This window comes from Rhineura floridana, chromosome 3, assembly GCF_030035675.1.
Source record: "Rhineura floridana isolate rRhiFlo1 chromosome 3, rRhiFlo1.hap2, whole genome shotgun sequence".
NCBI lineage: Eukaryota > Metazoa > Chordata > Lepidosauria > Squamata > Rhineuridae > Rhineura > Rhineura floridana.
In genome coordinates this window covers 232,115,891-232,138,013 of record NC_084482.1, presented here as the reverse complement: position 1 = coordinate 232,138,013, position 22,123 = coordinate 232,115,891, and the positions used below count along the sequence as shown (strand labels likewise).

At 52.0% G+C, this 22,123-nt stretch overlaps 1 protein-coding gene across 1 annotated transcript; it reads left to right on the top strand.

Annotated features, from left to right (window-relative positions):
* The first annotated feature begins 8,903 nt into the window (after positions 1–8,903).
* WDR46 (WD repeat domain 46) lies at positions 8,904–21,188 on the top strand. The gene is made up of 16 exons (XM_061621525.1): positions 8,904–9,005; positions 11,894–12,049; positions 12,186–12,266; positions 12,368–12,480; positions 14,564–14,651; positions 14,750–14,811; positions 14,934–15,038; positions 15,991–16,141; positions 16,365–16,500; positions 16,819–16,918; positions 17,143–17,299; positions 18,071–18,218; positions 18,399–18,493; positions 19,309–19,404; positions 19,665–19,778; positions 20,780–21,188. The coding sequence occupies exons 1-16, from the start codon at positions 8,943–8,945 to the stop codon at positions 20,888–20,890; spliced, it is 1,776 nt and encodes a 591-aa protein (XP_061477509.1). The 5' UTR covers positions 8,904–8,942; the 3' UTR covers positions 20,891–21,188.
* The last annotated feature ends 935 nt before the right edge of the window (positions 21,189–22,123 follow it).

Genomic DNA, 22,123 nt, shown 5'->3' with positions numbered 1-22,123 from the left:
CAACTTCTAACAGAAAGATTTCACATGTCTCCGTTGCCCACGACGTCCCTTTCCCCCCTGCTAGCTGGCATCTCACAGAACTTCCTGATTGTCCTTTGTGAAGATGGACCTTAAGATGCGATAGAAAGCCTCTCAGCTCTTGTAAGCAGATATAAGCATATTGATTATAGAATCCTCCTTATCAGAAGTCAAAGTTCATTATTCTTTCACATGCTCCGTGTGCATGCGTGTTTCAGCTACCCCAGCACTCCTTCCCATGATGCTACTGGCCACCCCTGGAGCAGAGCAAGGGCTCCCCTAACTCTGGGCTCGCAGACAGTTTCAAGCATGACGAACACCAGGCAAAAATGAGTGGCAACATGATTTTCGTTTCCACCCGAATGCTGTTGGTGGGGGCTCCAAATGTGAGTGGAAGCAGCAGCGCCTGTGTGCGCTTGCGTGCAGGCTCACTTAACCCTCTCCCTGTCGGCTGTTTTGCACAATTGAGAACCTGCGCCCCCCAGTTGCTTTTCTCCCCTTAAGAGAAAAGATACAGTGATTCTGTGTCCCTCCCCCCCCTAAGTATGCAGGAAAGCAGCTCTGGAGGTCCAATTTCAACCTAGCAAGCGACCTATGGGAGGAAGGGTTCTATAAGCATGTTCCCCTTCATCGCCCCACTCAAATTTGGAGCCCTCACAGCAAAGGCCAGGTGATGCATCACATCTAAGGGCTGTCATTCAGTGGGAGAGCCCCTGCGCTGCATGCAGGAGGTCCCAGGTTGAATATCCGATGGTGGCATCTCCAGGTGGTGGTAAGTAAGGAAGAAGGCTGCCTGAAACCCTGGAGAGCTGCTGCCAGTCAGCGTAGACAGCATTGAGCTAGATGGCTGATTTAGCATAAATGGCCTTGAGGTGTGTCTGGACTGTCCCATTAAAGTCAGGGAAGTTGGATCATGGAATATTTATTTTATTTATTTATTTAATTTAATTTATATACCGCCCTAAGCCCAAGGGCTCGCTGGGCGGTGCACATAAAACAGTCAGGAATATATAAATACAATAATACAATAAAATCAAGCCAACAAAGGTAAACAAAAATAATCAAACAGCAGCAAAATACAACAATACATATAATAAAACGCATTAAAATGCCTGGGAATATAAAAAGGTTTTCACCTGGCGCCGAATAGATAGCAGCGTCGGCGCCAGGCGCACCTCATCAGGGAGACCATTCCATAGTTCGGGAGCCACAACTGAAAAGGCCCTATTTCTAGTCACCACCCTCCGAGCTTCTCGATGGGATGGTACTCGGAGGAGGGCCTTAGATGTTGAGCGAAGTGTGGACTTCCGGGAAGGGTGACTTAGCCTGTGCCTGCTTTTGAGACGGGCTCCTGCCTCAAAAGAAGCTTATTCAGATATATCAGTCAGTTTTTTTTTTTTTTTTTTGACTGATTAAACTTCTCCCGGGTAGGGAGAAACGAAGAGATTAACCTCAAAGCCTATTTTTGTTGGGACGACCAGATCTCATTAATTTATGGGACGAGGTCCAGCCGACGAAGGTGGGACGGATTTTCAACAACAAGCTCTATCTGATAAAGCGAACGTTCATCTTATCTTCTAAGAGAGAACGCACTAACAGGCAAGCACCCTTCTTTCTATATTTTTCTTTTACTTGACTTAAATTGTTCCTGTTTAAAAGAGATTTGCCAGATTGATCGGTTTTTGACATCTCACTGGGGAGCCATAACTTCTCTCTGCTACTCACTAATTAATAGCTTATCTCTGTTTTTGTTGCAAAAAGCTGTCCTGGATTTGCATTCTAAAGATATACACAGAAGAGGGATTTCTATTCCAGATTTTTATTTTGAAGAATATTATATTGTCTGAGACTACTCTCTTTTTGGTCTATTTTATTTTGACGAATCTGTTTCCTGACGACCGCCATTAATTGTTTCGATCCTGGGAACTGCATTTTGTTTACTTAAGCATGGAGAGATAAGGCTGTCTGCTCTGTTTATACTGTGATGTCACCAAGTTTGGAGTATTAACCCAATTGTTGCTGAAATAAGAAGTGGTTTTCCTATATTTTTCTTTTAAAATGGCAATTAAGAAAGTGGCTGAGAATCTGGAAATAACTATGTTTCAGAAAATAATGGATGAGATTGAGATAACGAAACAAAACCTGCGACAGGGTTGTAAGGAGCTGAAAATTGAATTGAGTAAAATGAAGCAGGAGATTAAAGATATAGGGGTCCCTGTGAGAGAGGTGACCCTGGAAGGGGTCCCTGTGAGAGAGGAGACCCCGGAGATTGGAACAAACGTGGAACAGGAAAAAGATTTGGAGTCTATGGACTTTAGAAACAAAATCTATTGTTTGGAGACACAGGAGATTAAAGACATAGGGGTCCTTGTGAGAGAGGAGACCCTGGAGACTGGAACAGGGGTCCCTGTGAGAGAGGAGACCCTGGAGACTGGAACAGGGGTCCCTGTGAGAGAGGAGATCCCGGAGATTGGAACAAACGTGGAACAGGAACAAGATTTGGAGTCTATGGACTTTAGAAATAAAATCTATTGTTTGGAACTCAATGTTATCTCTGAAGAAATTAATGAAGATTCTAGAGATAAAGTTATCAATGGCATGGATAATCTTCTGGACTGGAATGATGTGATGGAGCCCAATATAGAGAAAATCTATGGAATTAATTGCAGCCATGTGACAATGGAAAAACTTTCAAGAGATGACCCAGTGTATTTTGAAAAAAAGAACAGAGATATGATTTTACAGCAGTATTTCAGCAACCTATTCAGAATGGATGGCAAGAAAATATTTGGGATAGAGGTAATTCCCATCAGACTCTTACTATATGACTATGGCTTTGACAGCAAGATTATTATGGAATACTGATAATGGAAGATTGGATACTGAAATTACTGGACTTAACAAGACTACTGAAGATGGAAGATGGAAAATGGAAGTAATAGGGATAATAGAACAATGGCTACTGAAATTACTGAACCTAACAGATTCTGATGTGATGGATTAATTGAAATGTTTATTTTGACTATGGTTATGACAATAAGATTATCATAATTAGTAATGAGATGGATTAATCGATATGCTTATCTGGAAAAAAAAATTGATAGATATATTTCTTAAAGAATTGAAACCTCTCTTTGACTTTTTGTGGAAAGAATAAAGTAATGTTTATGAGATTTGATGATTAAGTAAGATAACTACTGGAGGAAAGTGATTTTATAATATGACTTAAGAGACAGGATTGTTATATATTATAGACTTATAACTGATTTGATCTTTGACAAATGGGAAGTCAATATTTTACTCTTTATTTTTTATTTTTGTTTTTTTTTTTCTTTTTTTCTTTTTGTTTAACTATTTTTGATTTTGTTTTTTGTCTTTGAATGTTTTATGATTTCGTCTTGTATGTTTTATGAAAATCTGAATAAAAATTATTGAAAAAAAAAAAAGATGTTGAGCGAAGTGTACGGGTAGGTTCATATTGGGAGAGGCGCTCCACCAGGTATTGCGGTCCCATGCCGTGTAAGGCTTTATAGGTCAAAACCAGCACTTTGAATTTAGCCCGGAAACAAATAGGAAGCCAGTGCAGATGAGCCAGAACGGGTGTAATATGAGCGGACCTTCTTGTCATCGTCAACAATCTGGCCGCTGCATTCTGGACTAACTGTAGTTTCCGAACTGTCTTCAAGGGCAGCCCAACGTAGAGCGCATTGCAGTAGTCCAATCTAGAAGTTACCAGAGCATGAACGACTGAGGCGAGGTCGTCACTGTCCAGATAGGGACGTAGCTGGGCTACCAATCGGAGATGGTAGAAAGCATTCCTTGCCACTGAGGCTACCTGAGCCTCAAGAGACAAGGAAGAGTCGATAACTCCCAAGCTACGAACCTGTTCTTTCAAGGGGAGTGTAACCCCGTCCAGAACAGGGTGAACATCCACCATCTGGGCAGAGAAGGCACTCACTAACAGCGTCTCGGTCTTGTCTGGATTAAGCTTCAGTCTGTTAGCTCCCATCCAATCCATTATCGCGGCCAGGCAACGGTTTAGTACGTTAACAGCCTCACCTGAAGAAGATGAAAAGGAGAAATAGAGTTGCGTGTCATCAGCGTACTGGTGACAACGCACTCCAAAACTCCTGATGACTGCGCCCAGCGGCTTCATGTAGATGTTGAAAAGCATGGGGGACAGAACCGATCCCTGCGGGACTCCACAATGGAGAGTCCAGGGTATTGAGCAATGTTCCCCAAGCACTACCTTCTGGTGGCGACCCACCAAGTAGGAGCGGAGCCACTGCCAAGCAGTACCCCCAACTCCCAACTCCGTGAGTCTTCCCAGAAGGATACCATGGTCGATGGTATCAAAAGCAGCTGAGAGATCAAGGAGAATCAACAGGGTCACACTCCCCCTGTCCCTCTCCCGACAAAGGTCATCATACAGGGCGACCAAGGCTGTTTCGGTACCAAACCCAGGCCTAAAACCGGATTGAAACGGATCGAGATAATCAGTGTCATCCAAGAGCCCCTGGAGCTGGCCGGCCACCACCCGCTCCAGAACCTTGCCCAGGAACGGAACATTCGCCACAGGTCTATAGTTGTTCAAGTTATCTGGGTCCAAGGAGGGTTTCTTCAGGAGTGGTCTCACTACCGCCGCTTTTAGGCAGTCAGGGACCACTCCCTCTCGCAAAGAGGCATTGATTACCTCCTTGGCCCAGTCGGCGGTTCCGGTCCTACCAGCTTTCACCAGCCAAGAGGGGCAAGGATCCAGCACCGATGTGGTCGCCCGCACCAGTCCAAGGATCTTGTCAACATCCTCAAGCTGCACAGACTGAAACTCATCCAATAAATAAGGACAAGACCGTGTTCTGGATGCTTCATTGAATCCAGCTGCTATAATATTGGAGTCTAAGTCCCGACGAATGCTAGCGATCTTGTCCTAGAAGTTTCCAGCAAACTCATCACAGCAGGCTACAGATGAATCTATAGTATCCCGCGGGCCTACTTGGCATAAGGGCAAATCTCCCTGCACTTGGGAAAGAGTAAAGTGGACTGGCTTAACTTTGTCCTTGATACATTCCATGTTTTCTATGCAAACAAAGGTTTTTTCTAAAGTGGAGCCACTGAGCACACGAGTCCCCCACCCTAGCATCCAAAGTGGTACAGCCCAGGTCCAAGTTTATCACCCCTGCGATGTGGGCCTAAGACCCAGCATCTTTTGTGAGGAGTTTCCCCACAACATCCCTGCAAAGACAGCCACGTGGAGAATTTTTAAGCCCCGTCCTCCAGGGTTCAAACTGACCCTCTGGATTTAGAGGGATGAGTGCCCCTCCTTTTCCTCTCCAAAGCTCCTCCTCTTTGCCAGTCTGCTGATTGCAATCACTGTGGGGCTGAGCCCACGGTATCCCTGTGTGATGGATAATAAATACATTTTTAAAAGAAACAGGAGTGTATTGGAGGGGCCTCTGCTCTGGTTTTTTTTGTGGGGGGCAGGGGAGTGGTAGAGAGGGAAAGGCTATCTTTGGTAAATGACTGACCTCCAAATCAGGGATAGGGGGTTCCTCTCCCACAGCCCCATATCAGGCCTTGTCTCAACCCAGCGTTGCCGGCTGCCCTGGCAGCTGCTCTGCCTTTAATGCAGAAAATAGGTGCTTGAAGGTTTTCACCACCTGGAGCTAGAAACGTGGTCACCTACTAATGCCTGCGGGACAAATCACCATTTTAAGGCACAAGAGAAAAGGGGGGGGATGGAGTAACTGCCCCCTCCCTGCTCAATTCCACAGAAGTGTGTATGTATATAGACAGTGTGGTGTAGTGGTTAGAGTGTTGGACTACAACCTGGGAGACCAGCTGTGAAGCTCCCTGGGTGACCTTGGGGCACATGCCCCATCCCTGATAAAATTAATTAAAAACCCACTGACACATCAAGGTTAAAATTAACCTGGATTGTAGCCCTAATTTTGATATATATGGACGGGGTCTTTGGCTCCTGTAACACACCTGGTGCATGGTGAGAAGATGCTAGAATAATATTACTACAAAAAATAAATTTTGCACATATCCTCAGAAGCACTATAAAGTTTTTTTAATGAAAATATTCAAGAGGTGCAGAGCATTTGACCATGGGTGCAAGTGGTGGTAGGGAAGGAAGGAGCTAGGAGGCGGCCTTGGGCAGGTGGGACCAACAAGTGTCACAGAGCCATATGTGAGCTTTGGAGTGCAACAGAACCCTGGGGCGGGGGAGGTGGGAGAAGAAAGAAACTGCCCTGCTCTGCAGTTGGATCTCTTCAGATGGAAGCCAATAGTATTGCCTGTCTGGAGAAGACCTGCCCTTCATTGTGTGGGGGTGAAGCTAGGGAAGCCTTGTTGAGTAAGGGTGGCCCAGAAGACTGGCAGAGGAGGAGAAAGGGAACGGGCCATCAGGCGAGTGAAGCCAGGCCACAGCCATGCTAAGTGAGAGCACTCGTGTGCCAGGATCAGAGCAGCCGCCAAACAACCTGGCACCCCCCCCCCAGCATTTTAATAATAGTGATTTGAAGAAGTGGACTGTAGTCCATCAATGTTTATGCAGCAATGATATTACCCCAGTTCTTCTCTGCATCGAATTTGAATTTGTGTTGTTGTTTTAAATTAGTTTTGTGTGCAGATGTATGCCTTTTACATATGCCTTTATTGACTTGTAAATTGCTTTGGGATGCCTCATGGGAAACGATTCATAAATGAATAAATAAAATTGTTATTCTTTGTGTGATTTAACAGCAAGAAAATAAATTGCTGTTGACTTGCACTGAATAATTAAAAATAAAGCAAGGATAACTTCATATGCACTACAAGAAACCATTTTAAATGTGCAGCAAGCAGTGAGGTGGTCAAGTTTCCTGATGATGCTAAATTGTTCAGGGTTGTTAAAACAAAAAGGGAGTGTGAACAGCTCAAAAAGGATCTCTCCGTTTGAGTGAATGGGAGCGAGTGGACGTTAAAATGGCAAATGCAATGAAATGTAAAGAAATGTAAAGTTATGCATATTGGAGCAAAAACATTTAATTTCATATATACACTCATGGAGTCTGAACTGGCAATGACTGACTAGGAACGTGACCTTGGGGTCGTAGTGGACAGCTCAATGAAGGTGTCCACCCAGTCTGCAGCAGCTGTGAAAAAGGCAAATTCCATGCTGGGGATCATTATGAAAGAGACTGAAAGTAAAACTGCCAACTGACTTCAGCAGTTACAGCTCCACGTATGATTAATGAATGAACTGGGGAGGCCTGGCCGATCAGGAACAATGGAATAATGCTGTGTGCTAGATATGCATGCATGGCAGACCAATTAGAATAGTGCAAAGTTAACTGGTCTGAACTGGCCCCAAAACCATCAGTAAGGTGGGACAGCAGAATAGTAGTAATATTGGTCAAGGAGAAATTTTAGTCCAGGGGACAGATTGACATCAATCAAGAAGACAGCAAAACAATGGAAAAGGAGATGTTTGCCAAGTATGACTATACATGTATGAATAATTTGTATCTGATTGGTTTAGAAATACTGTAGAAAGGCATAACCTTTATGTAATGTTTAGAGGATATTGTATGATTGGTGTAAGGATGTCACATGCTGTACTTAGTATTGTATAAAAGAGCCATGCAGCCAGTGCCTCATTGCAGTCCTCATCAGACACTTTGGGAGGCTGACCCTGTATATGCTTGTAAAGAATAAAGGCCTACCTTTTTGCTTCAAGTCTGTGTCTTCAAATTTCTCCAAGGACCACCAGTCCAAGATCCCAAAATTGACTATTCCTAGACCAGTTGGTCATGGAACCGACCAGAGGGACGGCAACCCTGGACTTAATCCTCAGTGGGGACCGGGACCTGGTGCGAGATGTAAGTGTTGTTGAACCGATTGGGAGCAGTGACCACAGTGCTATTAAATTAAACATACATGTAACTGACCAATTGCCACGAAAATCCAACACGGTCACATTTGACTTCAAAAGAGGAAACTTCACAAAAATGAGGGGATTGGTCAAAAGAAAGCTGAAAAACAAAGTCCAGAAGGTCACATCACTCGAAAATGCTTGGAAGTTGTTTAAAAACACTATATTAGAAGCTCAACTGGAGTGCATACCACAGATCAGAGAAGGTAACACCAGGGCCAAGAAGATGCCAGCATGGTTAATGAGCAAAGTCAAGGAAGCTCTTAGAGGCAAAAAGTCTTCCTTCAGAAAATGGAAGTCTTGTCCGAATGAAGAAAACAAAAAAGAACACAAACTCTGGCAAAAGAAATGCAAGAAGACAATAAGGGATGCTAAAAAAGAATTTGAGGAGCACATTGCTAAGAACATAAAAACCAACAACAAAAAATTCTATAAATACATTCAAAGCAGGAGACCATCTAGGGAGGCAATTGGACCCTTGGATGATAAGGGAATCAAAGGTGTACTAAAGAACGATAAGGAGATTGCAGAGGAGCTAAATGAATTCTTTGCATCTGTCTTCACAGTGGAAGATATAGGGCAGATCCCTGAACCTGAACTAACATTTGCAGGAAGGGATTCTGAGGAACTGAGACAAATAGTGGTAACGAGAGAGGAAGTTCTAAGCTTAATGGACAATATAAAAACTGACAAAACTTGCGGCTTTAAAAACCGGGGAGCTGGAGGGCTGCCCTTCCCCAATATGGCTGCGCTGCCGGCGCCGTCCCGCCCCCTCCTCTCTTCGAGCGCCACCCCTTGCCTAAGGACCGCCGCTGCAGCTTCACTTCCGAGATCGCCTCTTGCGGGCGGTGATTGGAGGAAAGGGTCGCGCTCTCTGCTCTGTGGTTGGGTAGCGGGAGAGGCACCGGAAGTGGATCTTTTGAGTCTGTTTGGAGTGGAATCGATTGAGACTCCACGTGGGGAGGGAGGTCGTGGGGAGGGGTCTGCGAAAAGAGCTGAAGCGGCCATGGAGAGAGCGAAGGAGGTGGGGGTGGGAGGGGTCCCCCCTGCTGCAGCTCGGAAGAAGAAGGTGAGACGTGCCTGAGGTTGGGGGAGTGGGGAGGGGAAGACGCGGGCTGTGATGGGGGGGTGTTTATTTGCCTTATGCCCGTTTCAGGCCTTTCACATGGCCCCCTTCCCTCCCTCCCTTCCCTCCCGTCTCCTCTGCCCGGCTGAGTGGTGCGAGGCGCTGCTCTGGTTGGGGGTTGCCTCCCTCCCCACAAAGGAGGGGGGGACCGTAGTCTGGGGGTCCCCGGGGCCCATTTTGGTGGACTTGGCTGTGGCGGTGGCCCAACTGCGACCCATTCTGGGCAGGGGTTCCTGGCTGCCCGGTGTGGCCTGGGTGACCTCGGGGTTGGATGCCTGCCATGCACTTTGTGCGGGGCTGCCCTTGGAAGCGGTTCAGCTAGTGTAGATCGCGCGGCTGCTGACCCCAGTTCGCTCCCAGTAAGCCTGACTGCTGCCCGTAGGCTTCTGAGCCCAGCTCAAGGTGCTGCTGGGTTTGGCCTGATAAGCCGCCCTCGCCTGTCGCCTCTTAGGGTCGTAGGACAGCTGGGGCTTCATTGCTGAAAACAGCGCTTCAGGTAGGAAGCGCAGAGACAGCGATGCTGTGGGTGATGCAGGCGCTGCATGCCAAGCCACACCGACTCCCCCCCACCCCATCAGCGGTATCTGCTTGACCGACAGTGGCTTGTAAACATATTAGGGAAGGCTTAGGGCAAAGTTGCTGAACACCTGCTGGAAGCCCCAGGAGGGTCATTCCGGTGTCTCTCAGTAGAGCTCGGTAAGGAAGACTGCACCTGAAGCCTTGGAGCGGGAGTGCCAGTCAGGGAAAGGAGTACCGAGCTAGATCCCTCCTCTCTGTATGAGGCATTCCTACATTCCAGGGCCTTTTAGGCAAAGAGCTGTGGTTCCCCTGTTTTGCACTGAAGGTCCCAGGTTCAGCCCCCAATGTGCTAGATTTGGTGTGCATTACTGAGACCTGGGTGGATGAGCTGGGAGGAGTTGATCTGACCCAGCTTTGCCCACCTGGATACTCAGTGCAACACCAGGCTGCTGGGACAGGTGGAGGAGTTGCTGTGGTGTACAGAACTTCCATTTCTGTCACCAGGAAACCACTCTGTCTTGGAGCTGGCTGTGAGGGCCTGCACCTGGTGTCAGACCAAGGAGACAGGAAACTAGGGTTACTGCTGGTGTACCGTCCACCCTGCTGCCCGGCAGCTTCTCTGACTGAGCCTGTGGAGGCCATGCAGGTTGTGGTACTGGAGGAGCCCAGAACAATAGTCCTGGGTGATTTCAGTGTCTATGCTGAGGTAGACTTCATGGCCTCCATGATGACCTTGGGGCTTGTCTCAAGTTGTCAGTGGCCCAACACATAGGGCAGGGCACACCCTCGACTTGGTTTTTGCTCCAGATGGAGGAAGGGGTGGTCTGGAGATAGGGTGTGTGGAGATGTCACCCCATTGTCATGGTCAGATCACTTTCTGGTGAAGTTCAGACTTATGGCTCCTATCCTTCCAGCAGGGGTGGTGGACAGATTAAGATGGTCCGCCCCCAGAGCCTAATGGAATCCACTGGATTCCTGAATGCCCTGGGGGAGTTCCCTGTAGATAGAGCAGGTGACCCTGTTGAAACCCTTGTCACGCTGTGGAACAGCAAGGCACATCGGGCTCCCGACATGGTTTCCCCCGAGCGCCCTTTCCAGCATTGTGGAGCCCGGCTTTCACCTTGGTACACCAGTAAGCTAAGGGCAATGAAACAGGCTGGATGATGGCTAGAGCGCAAGTGGCGAAAGACGTCCTGTGAGGCTGATCAGGCACAAGTAAAACATCATAACCGTGCCTACTGTGTGGCGGTGAGGACGGCAAAGAAGGCCAATTTCTCTGCCTCTGTCACATCCTCAAGTAGCCGTCCAGTGGAGCTTTTCCATATTGTCAGGGGTCTGTTGACATCAACTCCAGGAAATGGAGTCTTAGACCCTTCAGAGGCTCACTGTGAATTGTTTACAAGGCACTTTGAGGGTAAAGTTGCTTGCCTCCGTAGCAGTCTTGATGCCCCATCTACATCTACTGTAGTCCCCAGAGAGGTGTCCAGTGCAACGTCTGCTGCAACTTCTTGGAAACGGTTTCAATTGATGGGGCCTGATGACGTGGACAAGGTGCTTGCGATGATGCGGCCAGCAACGTGTCCTCTTGACCCTTGCCCTTCTTGGCTTATTAAAGCTTGCCGAGGGGGTCTGGCCGAGGGGATCCAGGGTGTGGTCAACGCATCATTGCGGGAGTGAATGGTTCCAGCCACCCAGAAAGAGACGGTGATCCGACTACTCCTGAAAAAGCCCACCCTGGACCCATTGGTGTGTGACAATTACCACCCGGTCACAAATACCCCCTTGTTAGGGAAGGTGATTGAGAGGGTTGTGGCGCAGCAATTAAAGTACACTTGGATGAAACAGATTATCTTGACCCATTCCAGTCTGGGTTCAGGCCTGGTTATGGGACTGAATCGGCCTTGGTTGCCCTGATGGATGACCTTTATCGGGAGAAGGACAGGGGAATGCGACTGGGTTTACCCCCCAATGGTGGCATCTCCAGGGGGGGTTGCCTGACATTACTGAACCAGATAGGCCCCAAAGGGTCTGACATGGCATCAGGCAGATTCCTGCGGGACCTGATCCTTTTTCATAGGAGATCCCAGGGGCTGAACCAAGGACCTTTTTGCTGTAGGAGCCCCCTCCAGCACCAGCTGGATCAGGGCAAAGGGTGCCTGTTGAGTCCAGCATCCTGTTCTCACAGGGGCCAACATCTGCAGGGCCGCATATGTGCCCCCCCACTGCCATTGCAGGGGAGGCTGCCCCCCCACCAGGCAAGCCTCTCCTCTCTCCTGCTTGCCAGCTTTTCCCCCCTGCTTTTCCCTCCCCAGGAGAAGAAGAAGCCCTGGCGATACTGGGAGGGGGACGAAGCCCAAGCGGAGCCGGAGCAGGCCGGCCCACCCAATGCCAAGGAGCACGGGGAAAACGGGGGCCTCCCAAGGAAGAAGGCGAAGATGGGGCCTGGCTCCAAGAACCGCATCTCGGGGGTAAGGAGGGGAGGGAGTCTGGGGAAGGTGCCGAATGGGCCACCCCAGTGGGAAGCGGGTTGGGGTGTGTGATCCACATGTCCTTCCTCTCCCCCCATTCTGCCGCATCCTGACTGCTTCTTCCTTCTTTGTGCAGAAGGTGGACCCCTTTCCCGGTTCAGCGGCCATTGGCCATGAGCGGGTGAAGAAGTTCCGTCGAGGAGCCAAACGCAATCTGGTGAGATCTTCTGCTTTCCCCGGTGAGCCCCTCCACCCTGGCGTCTGGGCTGCCACCGCCATCTTTAACCCCTCCCCTCCCACCCTTTTTGTGTCCTGCAGGGGACGGTGTCGAACAAGCGGCTCAGGCGGCACTTGGTGCTGCAGGAGGAGAAGGCAGAGATGGCATCCAAGCAGGCGGCCCGGATGGAGCTGCTGCTCCTGGAGGATGCTGGGTAATTAATGGCTGTCCTTTCTTGGTTTTAAGAGGCAGGGGTCTTGCCTCCCTTTCGCCCTTTGCACAGCTAGGCAGTCTCAGGCAGCTGTTCCTTATATTGTTATGTTTGATTTCACTGATTTTCTTCTCTTTGATGTCTTTTATTTATGAATATTGGCGACTCTTATGAGCTGATGGGTGCAGGGTACAGATCCCCAGATAAATAGATAAGCCAGCGGGAAATCCTTTCACGCGGTGATGTCCCTCTGGCGAGAAGGGCCTGTCTGTGGCAACTGGCCTCCCCTCAGTTCTGAGATAAGGACCCTGCACTGGGGGGGGGGGAACTTCTCCTTTCCCATGAGCCTCCTCTCCTTTGTGCTGCTGCCTTTCCCAGTGCGGGGGCTTATGTCACTCGTGCTGGGATTTGGATAGGAAAGGAAGTGATGAGAGCCTCCCTGGCTGTTTACTTCTCAGTGCAAGTGAGAGAAAACCATCCTGTTCTCCCCCCCTCCTACGCTACTGACCCCCCAGTCCCGTCTGCATTGCCTGTGGACCTGGGGGGAGGAGGAGGGGCTGGAGGCAGGGAGTGTAAGTCAGCCAAGCCAATATTTGTGGTCTCCTGGTATAGCACAGTGGGGAGGAGAGCCTGGCTGGGAGTCCAGAGTCTCTGAGTTCAAATCCCCACTCATGTCTCCTGGATGTCAAGGGCCAGCTAAAGATCACCCCACAGTGAGTGGCTCAGGGGTTACTTGCCCTGCCACCTCTGCAGCCGTGGGCCAGCTGCAGAGTCCCAAGGAGCCCAGTTGCCCCCAAGGAAGGGGCTGGCTTGTGCAGCTGTGGGCAGCTGAGCAGGCTATGGCCACCTGGGGAGGACGAGCCTCAGAAGGAGGCAATGGGAAACCCCCTCTGAATACTGCTTACCATTGACACCCTATTCATAGGGTAGCCATAAGTCGGGATCGACTTGAAGACAGTCCACGTCCATTTTGATTGGAGAAGGGGTGCATATATCTTCCGCTTTTGCCCAGTCTTGCAACCTGCAAGAATGATGCGAACGAGACACTTTTTTGATTTGTGCATATATTGTTCTATAGTAAAAGTTGTTCTGCTTTTGTTTTTCCTGGGCTGGGGAGACGCTCTCTGTAGTGATGTGGTCCCTTTTCCGTCCCCCTCCCCAAGCAAACGCAGAGGCGGCAGGCAGGTGGTTGGGCCTCCTGGAGAGGAGCAGGCCAGCCTGCCACACTGAGGAGCCTCATTTCAGCAACATCCTTGTGGTAATCCGGGGCTAGTTCAGAGTTCTGGAGAGAGGTTTCTCCGGTGCGCTGTGGCTGCAGACAGTCTCCTTGTGCACAGCCAGGAGACGCTGTCCTGGCGATCGGATAAGGCGGCTGCCGGCATGAGCGCCACCCTGAGCTCACAAAGCCCAGGTTCCCATCTTGGTGGCTCCTCCAGCCTTTTAATGCCACTTACGGATCCTTTTACCTGCCGCTCTTGAGTAGCCGGTGACTGTCCTTCAGTGAGTGCTGCTTTGATCAGCTGTGGCTGTTTCAGTCTTTCTGTATTTTCATGACATTTGTTTACTCCGTGCCCTTTTCCCCTCTTTATTTATTTATTTGAGGTACAGATCGCCCTTTCATAATGTTTAGCCAAGAGCAGTTTTGCAATATGAATTGAAAAAATTATTTCATAGAGGAGGAGGCTGTTTGCTTCTGAGAAATCCCAGTCGCTGGAAACCGTGCTGGGAGGGGTGGGGGAGTGCTCTTTGTGCTGGACTCAGTGGAGCCCGTTTGGCCTGATCCTGCAGGGCTTGGTCATTTTTGAGGTACATCATCCTTTCAATACATCAAATGCATATTTGTAATGTATGTTGTGCATTTATTTATTGCAATTTTTTTTATTGTGTGAGCTGCCTAAAAATTTGTGTGTGTTTTAAAAGGTGGGCTGTAAGCATATTAAATGTTAAGGAGATGGGCCAGACCTTGAGTGTGGCTGGAAACTTGCTGTGGGCAGGTTGTGACTCCATGTCAGCGGGGCAATGCCATGGGCCACCCCTGGCCTGGGGTGTGACTCTGCCCCACTCACCCTTCTCTCCCCCCTTCCAGGTTTTTGGAAGGAGAAGATGGTGAAGACACTTGCACCATTGCCCAGGTGGACATTGCTGAGGCCGTCGACCTTGCTGCCAGCACAAAGGTGGATGAGGATTTGGGCAGCGGGGTAGAGTGGGGGTGGGCTTTGGAGGGGTGACGTGGAGCCCCCAGCGGCTGACCCTCCTCTGTTTCCTCTGGCAGCATTTTGAACTGCGGCTCAACCAGTTTGGCCCGTACAGGGTTAACTACACACGCAATGGGAGGTGAGTGACAGGTGGGGGTGTCTGTCTGGGCTTTGTCCCCTTGTTGTAGGCAAGGCTGCAAGGAGGGAGGGGCTCTCTCTCTCCCTCCTCCTCCCCATTGAGCTTCCTCCTCCTCTGCACAGGCATCTGCTTCTGGGGGGCCGTCGGGGGCACGTGGCAGCTCTCGACTGGCACACAAAGGCCTTGATGTGTGAGATCAACGTCATGGAATCCATCACTGATCTCACGTGAGTTGGCCACTGGCGCGCGGAGTCTTGCGGGGTCCTCGTCCCTTGTGTTCCCTGCAAGGGAAAAGTGGGTTTGAGAAGGACTGCTGATGGGATATTGTTTTCTTAAATCTGTCCCTAACACGTTTATGGGATTTTTATCATGGTATTTTTTAACCCGGTTATAAATGGCTTTGGGACTTTATGAGTGGGAAGTGGTGCATACCTTGAATAAGCCTTGCCTAATTTCCAGATGTTTTGGAGGCATGGAGGGGAAAGTTATCTCCCTATGTCAAAAGATTTTCCCAAATGTGAGGGGCCATAGCTCAATGGTTAGAGTGCTGGCTTTGCCTGCAGAAAGTTCCAGGGTCAATCCCCACTGGCAGCATAAGGATTTTGGGGGAGGAGATGCTGGGAAAGATTCCTCTCTGCCTGGGAGAGTCGCTGCTGGTCAGAGCAGGCACTGCTATGCTGAAGTGGGGCCACTAAGTCTCACCTGGTAAAAGGCAGCTCCCTCCGTCCCTCCCTTCCTGAAAAGGTGGCTTCCTTGGCTGCATTTATTTTTTTTCAACAGCAAACCTGCGTATGCCTCTTGGGGTGCAGAAATGGGCTCTCTGACACTGGAGGCCTTCAAGAGGCAGCTGGGCAGCCATCTGTCGGGAATGCTTTGATTTGGATTCCTGCGTTGCACAGGGGGTTGAACTTGATGGCCTTGTAGGCCCCTTCCAACTCTACGATTCTATGATTCTATGAAATGGACCCATATAGAACTCTGTTGAGAACCATTCCAAACCCCTTAGTGTTCCTGTAAAATCAGTTTGTTTGGCAGAAAATGTATTGTCTGCACTGACTGGCAGCAATGGATCTGCAGGGGATTTCCCTTTCCCAGCCCGGCCCTCCCTGGAGATAGTGCCATTGGGGATTGGGCCTGGAGGCTCTGCCCACTGAGCACGATGGCCCTTCCCCTCCGCAGGTGGCTGCACACAGAGACCATGTTTGCCGTGGCCCAGCGTAAGTGGCTGTATGTCTACGACAACCAAGGGGTGGAGCTCAGCTGCTTGAAGCGCTTCAACGGGGTCCAGAGGATGGAGTTCCTGCCATACCACTTCCTCCTAGCCACAGCGGTGAGGACTACAAGAGCTGCCCAAAGGGGGGGGACTCTCTCCCTCTCTCTCCCCCATCCCCCCACTGGCCAACCGCTGTGGGTCACAGGGTGCTGGACTAGATTGGGACACGCCTTGGCTCCTGGGAGGGGCCTTTTGCCCACAGAATGCGGCCCCAGGTGGATCCGAGCGCCCTTTTATTGTCGTGCTCGTGACGGTCTCTCTGTTTTGTGCAAAACCCCAGAGCGAGACAGGATTCTTGCAGTACCTGGATATCTCGGTGGGGAAGGAGGTGGCGACCATCTGCACGAAGGGGGGTCGGCTGGGCGTCATGGCCCAGAACCCGTCCAGTGCCATCGTGCACCTGGGCCACAGCAACGGTGAGCGAGCGGCTGAGTGGGGCCGATGCCCACAGCCCTTTGGTGCCCGTCAAGACTGGTGGGGCGGAACCCAGTGAGGCCAACGGCGGGCAGAGACAACTAATTCCAGTTTTGCCCCCTTCCACCTCCCAGCCGGGTTACAAAAGGGGCAACAGTGAGATGGAGGAAGAAGCTGGCTGCCTGAACAGGCAGGTGGGCCAGCTGAGGGCAGGTGGGGTCGGTGGGGCCAGGGCCGTTACCTGGTGGGCTACCCTCCGCTGCTGCAGCCCCTTCTTGTCTTCCCTCCCCTGTGATTTCACACCCTCTCCCCCCAAATAGGCACAGTCACACTGTGGAGCCCCAACGTGAAGGAGCCCCTCGTCCGGATGCTGTGCCACCGGGGCGCCGTGAGGGCCGTGGCGGTCGATGGCTCTGGAACGTGAGTGAAAGGAAGGAAGGTGTGGGCGGGGGGCACTGAATGCCTTTGTAGTGCTGGGCAGTGGCGATGAAGAGGGGTTTGCCAGCCTCCTGGTGCCAGGCACAGCCAGGGTGCAGGTGTCTCTCGTGGGTGTGTGAGAGATTGTTCTTGGGGAGGGAGGGCTGGCTGACTTGGGGGGTGCAGGGGGGAGCAGCCACCTCATGGGTCCTCTCCTCCTCCTCCAGCTATATGGCCACCTCTGGGCTAGACCGGAAACTCCACATCTACGACCTGCGGGGGGCGTATCGGCGCCTACACTCCCTCCTGCTGCCCACGGGGGCCGGGCACCTGGACTTCAGCCAGCGGGGGCTCCTGGGTGCTGCCTGTCAAGAGGTGGTCCAGGTATCTGTCTGGGGGTGATGGGAGGCTCATCAGTGCAAAGGCTGCTGAGTTGGCTCGGGCAGGGGGGTTGTTTCCTCTTCTCGGGGAGGGCGCTGCAGCTCAGTCTTTCACTGAGGGAGGTGTTTTCTCAGTCAGTTTTACTGTCAGCCCCGGTGAGTTTTCCTCCCCCCCCCCCGGTTTTATATGCTCTGCTTGCACGTCTGTCCTTTCTCCGGCTGTTGAGCGGCACCGGATTTTAATTCCGCCCTGGGCTTCTGCTGGGAGGAAAGGCGGGTCATAAATCAAATAATAAATTAATTCAGCCCAGGCGGCCAAAGGTGCGGGGGCTTTGGAGAAGGGTGCCGGGGCCGCAAGCTGTGAGGCTGGGCTGACGCGAGCCCCTTGGCGTGGCCTGTCCTTATGTGACTGGAATCCTCACGGTGAGCCAAAGCTTTTGAAATTTGCCTGGCAAGCGCATGTAACTCATAATGTCTTTAACAGCTAAGGTGTAACTAAGGTATCTTTAAGGTGTTGTTGCTGTGGTAAGCGGGGGGGGGGGCTGAGTCTTGCACTTTTCTAAAGAACATGAAAAGCACCTCCCTAGATCAGATTCCGAGGTCACGGAAGGGGGGGGTCCCAGAGTTCCTTGCTCCTGCTCCAGAGTGACTTTCTCGGGGAGAAGACCCAGGAGTCCTGCCTTTGAAGCCTCCGCTCCCTTCTCCCACCACAAAACCCAGGAGTCTATATAGACACTCAAAAAAGGCTTCCCCCCTCCCTTTCTCCCCCCTACAGGTGTACAAGGACATTGTGACCTGTCCATCCCCAAAGCCTTACCTGTGCCATGCCCTGCCCCGCCCTGCCCACGGCCTGCGTTTCTGCCCCTTTGAAGATGTGCTGGGCGTGGGCCACGAAGAGGGTTTTGCCAGCCTCCTGGTGCCAGGTGAAGCCAGTGTGGGGGCATCTTGTGTGCATGTGTGACTTTCTGGGGTGGAGGGCTGGCTGCTTTGAAGTTGCAGGTGGGGGAGGGAGGAGCGTCTGAGTGGCATCTTCAGAGGGGGGGCGTAATTTAATCCCCTGCTGCTAACGCACCCCCTCTCCTGCCTCCCGTCCTGCCTCCCAGGAGCCGGGGAGCCCAACTTTGATGCCATGGAGAGCAACCCTTTCCGAAGCCGGAAGCAAAGGCAGGAATGGGAAGTCAAAGCCTTGCTGGAGAAGGTAACGCCTGTCCTGGGGATTTCCTCGGCAGCCCCCCAACCTTGCTGGAGAGGAGGATTGGGCCCCAAGCTCAGAGAGCCTGAAGGAAGCCCCTGAGTGGAACTCTCCCATCTTCACCTGAGAAGGCTCTCTGGTCCCCCGGGCTGGGGAACACTCCCTCTGGGCCCTTTGGGAGCTGCGTCCAGCCACTCTGGGCAAGTGGGCCCAGCTGTAAGGTAGCTGTAGTATTGAGTGCTGGTCTCTCTAGCCCTGCCTTTGCCAACCTGGGGCCCTCCTGATGTTTAGCTCCCAGCAGCCCCCACGGCCAAGCCAAGGATGATGGGACTTGTAGTCTAACAACCTCTGCAGTGAACCAGGTTGGGGAAGAATTCTGCAGTTGCATCCTACAGTGCAGCTCCAGCACCGAGCTGGGGTCAGGCTAGATGACCTCTAGCATCTCTCCTAGCTCTTAAGAAAAGCCCTGCAGCAGCAGGTGGATCAGGACAAAGGGAGCCCATCTAGTCCAGCATTCTGGTTCCCATAATGACCAGCCAGATGCTTCAAGGGGAGACCCACAAGTGCAACCTGAGTGCAAGCGCCCCTTCTTTCCCAGTGGCTTTTACCCAGGTAGAGTGCCTCTGACCTTGGAGGTTCCATTTGGCCCTCATGGCTAGTGGCCATTAATCTCTTCCTTCTCCTTTTCTTACATTACTCACTCTATCCCCCTTTAAAAGCCGTCTCAGCTAGTGGCCATCATCACACCTTGTGGCAGTCAGTTCCGTGGATGGTCTGAAGGGACCTTTTCCTCTCCTGACTCTGCTTCCTTCCTCCGCCAGATCCCGTCCGAATTGATCTCACTCGATCCTGGGCAGCTGGGCTCTGTCGACAGGACCTCCCTGGAGCAGAGGCAGCAGCAGCGGGTGGAGAGGCTTGTGAGTCCTGGGTGGGGGGGTCTCGGATGCAATGGGGCAGTGGGAGGGCGTGGCATGGCTGTTATTTGTGAGCTGGCCACAGAACACGCTTACTGGGTGGCCTTATGGCAAGTAAACAAACTTTTTGTTAATGTAGAGTTGATAGTCAGCAAGGATAGTCATCCTGCAGTGATGCACTCTGTGCACGTGTGTGTGTGTTAGTGAGAAAGAGGAAGAAGGCTCACAACATCCCCCCCCGCCCTTATTCCTACTTCCTGCAGGGCTATGACCCCCAGGCCAAGGGCAGGTTCTACCCCCGGCGGCGGCTGAAGGGGCGGGACTCAGCAGGAGGCCGGTTGAGGCGCAAGAAGAAGGTGGCAGCTGAAGAACAGCGCGTAAGTGGTCTTCTCCCCCCCGCGCGTGCGCACCCCCCCCAACATGTCCCCAGGGCAGCTGAATGGCTCCCTGGTGCTTGAGAGAGGCTGACAGGGCCTCTGGCCTGATCCACAAGTCGTTCATGTGACTCGGGGGAGAGTGGCGTTAACCTCTTTCCCAAGATGCTCAGGGTGAGGCCTGTGCCCTGCTCTGTCCTCACAACAACCCTGTGAGGTAGGGTAGGCTGAGAGACTGATTGGCCCAGGGCCATCCAATGAGGTCCATTGCTAATAATAAGTGGGAGATTTGAACCCAGCACTCCCCAGGCATAGTTCCCCCCGCCCACTGTAACCATCCTGTTAACTCTGAATAGAACCACCTTTGCCCAGCAACGCTTGCAGCAAAAACTCCATTGCAGCCGCTTCCCCACCCCCACCCCCCACGCTTTGTGTCAGAACAGGGCTGCCAGGGAGGGAGGTGGCTTTGCGAGAGGCGGGCCTGCCCCGGGTCCAAGGTCCAAGCCCTGGCCGCTCCTCCAGCTGGCAGGCCTGGCCAGAGAAAGGCCCCCCCTCTCTCCTTTGCCAGTCTCTCTGCCTTCCATCATCCGGGTCCGGCTTCCACCATTCGTTCGTAGGGTGGCCCCCATATAGCCATTTTGGGGAGGGCCCGTAGCCCACTAAGGGGGGGGGACACCTGACTTCTGCAAGCAGAGGGGCCCAAGAGGCTGGAGGGGGGGTCGGCTCCCCCCATGTCAGAAGAGACCAGGGGAAGTTAGCCAAGGTGGGCCCTCCAGATGCTACTGTTGGGACTGCCGCTTCCCTCACCATCTGACCCTTGGCCGTGTGGCCTGCTGGGAGTTGTAGTTCAACAGCGTCTGGGGGGGCGCATGATGTTGGCAAGCCCCAGGGTGGTTGGCCCCTGGAGATCGGCTCCGGATAAGGCCGGGCTGCAGCGTCCCTCCACCCCCCTTGAAGTCTCTGATCTCTTGACAATGCTCTCCATTCCCACCCCACTTGCACAGGCCACGATCCGGAAGAGCATTTCTGAGAAGGCCAAGAGCCAGCAGCAGCCGCGGCCCAAAGCAGCGCCCCCCATGGGTCAGAGGTCAGCCTTGGACCGGTTCCAGAAGTAGAAGCAGGGAGCGGCGGGGAGAGAAGAAGCTGCCCCCCATGGGGGAGAAAGGACTCTTTCGGGCCCCCAGGCACTGGACCTGTAGCCGTTCTCTCTCTCACACACGTTGAGATCTCTAGTGAGGGTCTGGCACCTCTATTAAAGTCCTGGGGGGGCAGGGGCTCCCTCCCTCCCTGACTCCTGTGCTTTGGAAGTGTCTCCTGGAAAGCACATGCGTGTGTGCTGTGTGGAGAAGTTCCCAAGAGGAGGATTTTTTGCAAGTGTCTTTCAATGGAGAATACAAAACTGTCCCTGAAAAACCCGACATCGTTGACACTTTGTGCACAGTTGTGCGTGGTGGAGGGGAGAGAGATGGAAGATCCTTGCAAGGGTCTCTGGCGGTCCCTGGAGGAATGGGGTGGGGGGGTTGCGAGGGGCTTTTTGTGGAGGGTGGTGGCAGCAGCAGCCAGGGCTGCATCTGCAGAAAGGGAAGACCTGAGTGCCTGGTCTTAAAAGGAGATGCTTCATATGAATTGTGTTTTGAAAATTAAATAAGCACCGGCCCAGTGCTAGGAGCAAAGTGCCTAGTGGGTGGAGCACCCGGTTTGCCTGCAGAAGGGCCTACATTCAGTCTCTGGCAGCCCTACTCAAGAAGATCACATCTTGGAGTATGCCAGCCTTTGCCAACGTGGTGCCCTCTTGGAGCCCTGCTCCCACTCGCCCCCAGGCAGTGTGGCTGTAGGAGCCCGGGGCAGATGGGAGCTGTACTCCAACAATGTCTTGAGGGCGCCAGGTTGAGGAAGGCTGGCTCACCCTCTCTGCTGCTCAGTGCAGGATCTTGTAAAGGCAGGGCTCCCACCAGGCTACCATCCTGCTCAGATAGCTCCAGCAAAGGACACCCCCCACACCAGTCTGTTCCACTGGGAAGCAGAAGTTTCCCCCCATGTTTACCTGCAACATTTCTGTCCTTGGTTCTTGCTCTGCCCTCTGTTGCCTGCTGGGTTTTGTTGCCCATATAAAAGGGGGGAGGGGGAAGAAAGGTGAGCTTCAAAGGAAGAAGGCTGAGGTGGATTTCAACACCAGTTGGAACTTCTCTGACCTGTCAGATGGGCTTGGAGGGAGGGAGGTGGGCAGGCTGGCATGGTCTCCCCACCACCGGGCACAGCTTGGCTGGGCCAGTGCAAATGATTCACTCAGGCAGCATAAGCACGTCAGGAGATCCCTGCAGCCACTTGTCCTGGCCAACCCAGACTCC